We start from the raw sequence: 4,644 nt of genomic DNA, 5'->3' as shown, positions 1-4,644 counted from the left end.
TATCAAGGCGTTATGGGTAATGAAGTCATTCAGATAGAGAAACGACAACGCGGATACTCCGACAGAATAAAAGGAGACGATTATTTAAAAAACGATGCCAGGTGACAGTTCATATGTTTTTCGTGGCAAATACTTGTAGCAAGTTTTATTGGGTTTTAACAATCCAAGTGTCTCTTTTCTTAAGTGTCAGACGGCAAACTTGTGAAGAAAATGTCTTTTTTTTCAGTTGAAGCTAACAGTCTTGAAACTGCAGCCAAATAACCCGCAGTAAAGCTAGGTATAACCATAAAGCACATCTTCACTGACAACATTAATAGACCAACCTTAAAAATTTGAACGGTCGCCAGATACAATAAATTAACCTGGACTAAAAGTCCTCCAAACTTTCCCCAAGGGGGATGATAAAAAGGCTGATTTCTGCTGTCATTAAAAGGTATTCAAATAAGAGGCTAAAAGGAGCCAGCTAAATCCACCCCCTTGTATACAGCTGAGTATTTTAATTTGTTGTATTAATTGTCTGAAACATATCAGTGGCAAATAGTGTAGTTTTTCCCTAGAGGAGAAATTTATATCATTTATAGTAAATAATAAAAATAGCTCCAAACAGCAGAAACATGCTACTTTTGCTTAAGGTCCATCAATACTATTACTTATAATTAAGTAGTTTTTACAAAAGTAATGTCTGAAGTAATTATGAGTATCATTACAAGAATTGTTAGGCAAAAATATTTACTGTACACATTGTCCCCTTTTATATTGATTATTTACTGCCACTAGCCAGATATACAGAAGAATGTGAGGTAAAATACACAAAATGTTCTTCTAATAATTGAGCACTAAATGAAGCAATAATCTCAAAATGATAACTTACAAGACTTTAAATTCATTCACAATCTCTCTTTGTCTTAATTAAGACAATTTGAATAAAACAGGACAAACAACACTAACTGAAATGATTAAGACTATTCGATTTAAGTATGTCCAGATTTGTCTGAACGTAGTGGCTAAATTAACCCTTCAGCTATTGTTTGAGTCCCCTGGTTTCAGAAGAATATTAAATTATAATTATATATATTTTGATACTTTAAATATGCATTTTACTGCCAAGACTGCATTGAAGATTCAAGACACTTTATTATCATTAAGCAAACATAACGAAATCAGGTAATACTTGCTAAGATGGTGAAAAAAAGCTTAGATAAAATAAACATTTTACATAAATACATAATATAAATATTATAAATATAAAATACAACATTTACTGACAAGCATTAAAGAGTAAAAAGTATTGGGACTTAATATTGCATGGTTGGACTGAACATGAGTTATTTATTTACAGGCTGTGCATCTGTCTATGTAATGTATATGCCTTAGGGTTGTAATTGTGTGAAGCTGAGCAGTACAAAAGTGCACTTTACATGAGTTATTTTACATATTATAAAATGTACACAGTGAGGTATGTCCCGAGTTATGGGATGTGGAATTGGGTAGTGGAATATTGCACATGAGGGTTGTACATAATTACTGTCACATGGTGTTTAGCAGTGTTACAGTTGTAGGAAGGAAGCTAAATATGTATATGGGTGCATCTTTACTCTTGATGGTAAAGAATATGAATACTTTGTCCACTTGGTAATAAGCAGTAATTGCATCCAGATTGTGCGTTATTATGATGAGAAATAGCAGCTGAAAATATTTATTGTGCCTCTTTTTGAAGTAAAATCTGTGGTAGATTTATATACAATTAAAAGTACAGTACTTTTCTGAGGTTGTTTCCTATGCCTGCCTTAATAAAGGAATGTGCATTCACTAATAAAGCAAACACAGTCAGCAAGACTTCCAGTAATAATTAGGCTATTTGTTTTATATATTTGCAGACTTCTCTGAACATGGTGGCTTCGGATATTGGTCGACTCGCCCGGTCCTCCGTCACTCTGCTGACAGCTGCTTGCCTGAGTCCAGATGAATGCCAAAGGTATGATTTGCCTCTTCTTTATTGAGATTGTCTCACACCCCTGTCTTGCCTCATCCATCCTCAGGAGAATCCTAATGCACTGATACCAAGGGGGAATAATTTTTTTTTCTTTACAATCTGCTTAGCAATGATTTATTGATTGCGGCTTCCACCCTCACAGAGAATTACCGATCCTTTTTGGGAAATCAGATTTTCACACCTTTCATGAGTGTGTATGTGGCGCAGGTCTCCAGAGACAGTGTGAGGGGAAACTGACTTTGAGGAGCAGCAGTGTGTGAATCTCTGCGGTGTCGCTCCTCTGCTGCTGCCAGTGGTACGCCCAATGGATGGCCCTGTGATTCTCTGTTTCTCTCTCCATCTCTCTCTCTATAGTTTTGCATTATTTATCACTCGATAAATACAGTATCCAAGCTTGATTTGTTTTCATTCCCTTTCAAACCTCCAAAACATATGCTTTGCCCGCTCTCCCATCATGCAACATGCAAGAGCCCCATCTAAAGTTTAAGCACCTCATGGACAAAAAAGTAAAATAGTAAAAACAACCCTCGCCCTCATAGGAGGAGTCAGATTAGTGCACCGAAAGCTTTGATGCTCCAGAATGTCAGCTCGGTGGATCGATCCAGCAGAAAACACACACACACACACACACACACCTGACCAATCCGAGGCGTCTATCTGTTGTGGACCTGCTGGGCACTGTGGTTTACAAGCTTCAAAGAGCTCCTTTTAATACACTGCTTTGATAGCCCTCAGCCTTCACTGACCCGCCGACCGTCCGCTGGGGAGCGTTTTAGCTTTAGTGGAGGAGAGAGGGATAACTGTTGATCATATTAACGAGCGCGAAAAGAAAAATCATCTCAAGTCTCAGATATTTACACCCCTGACCCCACGAGTCCCGATAACAGTCTGTTAGATCAGCTGCAGATAAAATAATACAAATTGGCTGCATTTTTCCGAGAGTAATTTAACACTATTAACAGCACTTGTTGAGATTTAGATGCACAAAGGCATGAAGTGAAAGCATAGACAGAAGAACAGTTTGGTTAATAACCCTAAGGGGGAGACAAATCATCACCTAACAAACCACATTACACATCTCCATATGCTCGGCCATCACAGCACATCCACATATTCATAAAATATATAATGATCGCTTCAAAAAGTGTCGATACATTATTTCAGTGTAGACATTATATGTTTCATTTAAGGTGGAAAATAAAATGATTTACAAAATGTTAAAGAAACCTTATTTTAATCTTAAAGCAGATGAATACTCGCCGATATCAGGCGTTATTAATCTGAGCGTATGTGTCTGTTTGCATTACACAGGTCCAAAGAAAAATCAGATACTTAAAGTATTTACGTGCCTTTTACGTCACTCATAGCAGCAAATGAAGCTGTTGTGTGTGATTTCTCAGAGATTGGAGAACATTTGTCACCTCGGAAAGTCGTGTTAACTTACAGAGCGAGCTGATGGTTTGACGTTACATTAATGTTTAAGGACAAAGAAAGCATGAAAGAGAATTTTGTCTTTAGGGTGGATTATAAACCTCATTCTGTCGTGCGTTTTTCAGAGCAGGCTGGTGTGCTGCAGCCTGTCCCAGGTTGAAATCACCCTGCATATGCCTCCAGTATGTTGGAGATCATTTGAAGCTATTGAACTGTGCTTTAATTCCACACCTAATAATTACTCTAAACATGTTTTAACCTCTTGAATATTCTTCGTAATGCTGCTCAATAAAGTGTTTTGTAATTTTTTAAGTAGCGTGTGCCCATTGTTCAAACATAATATTTAGATTTTATACTTTTCTGGTTCAACTAATCCCAAATAGCTAGGAGAAATTAAAAATGCATCCCAAACAAGAGCTCGGGTCTCAGGAGGTTAAATATTTATATATGTACAAAATTAACCATAGTTGTTAAAGTTTCAACAGACTGTGTGGTTCTTTTGCACTTTTCTTCCACAATGCAACTTTTAAAAAAACAAAGAAGCTTCAGAAGATTACAGAATATTTAATCTCCAGGGTTTTTTCAGTCTCACTTCATAAGGCTGGTTTTGTGAGAGAAAAGTTTGTTTTGAGACATGTGGCTGCCACTAATGATCATTTTCATCATCAGTTTATCTCTAATATCTCTAACTTATTTCCTTTAATATTAAAATAATCATTAATTACAAGGAAATACTGAGTGGTCCCACAGTGGGGTATATTACACGTTCACCTAATAAGTGAAAGAGACCCAGTTTAATCCCAGGAGGAGACACAAACCTCTTTGGTGTTGTGACAGGAAGAGCATCCGGCGTAAAAAGGAGCTACCTGCTGTGGCGACCCCTAGCTTTTTAAATACATGCACATGTTGAACATTTGAAATGTCTCAGAATCTGTGTATAGCAAACAAAAGGATACAATTCTTACATTTAAAAATTCTGATCAGCAAATTTTTGCTGAACTAATCAAACTAATCTACCATCAGACAGCTGCTTTTCAAATGGACTTTCTACCTTTGTTTATGTCATTACACAGTAACTATGTAACATCTTTTTTGTTCAGTTTTAATTTGACACTATTCCTGTTTCTGAAACATCTTCATTTGTTGCTTTTTTCCGCTGTTGATAAGAAAATAATGCGGTTTTGGAGTCACATATAATTTGGTACACTTTAAAACTACCG

General features: G+C 36.5%; 1 protein-coding gene across 1 annotated transcript in view; it reads left to right on the top strand.

The window, feature by feature from the left end:
• The first annotated feature begins 14 nt into the window (after positions 1–14).
• pou6f2 (POU class 6 homeobox 2) overlaps positions 15–4,644 on the top strand; it is a 78,967-nt gene continuing 74,337 nt past the window's right edge. Inside the window, exons 1-2 of the mRNA XM_085286919.1 lie at positions 15–101; positions 1,878–1,975. Of these exons, the coding sequence (XP_085143045.1) occupies positions 1,890–1,975 (86 nt within the window). The 5' untranslated portion in view covers positions 15–101; positions 1,878–1,889. The remainder of the gene's footprint in view (positions 102–1,877; positions 1,976–4,644) is intronic.

Source organism: Mchenga conophoros, linkage group LG9, assembly GCF_057382185.1.
Source record: "Mchenga conophoros isolate Kocher_MC1m ecotype Shallow Benthic linkage group LG9, M_conophoros_male_GT1.1, whole genome shotgun sequence".
Taxonomy (NCBI): domain Eukaryota; kingdom Metazoa; phylum Chordata; class Actinopteri; order Cichliformes; family Cichlidae; genus Mchenga; species Mchenga conophoros.
Note: the sequence above shows the minus strand (reverse complement) of the source record. Positions and strands in the feature narration are given on the sequence as shown.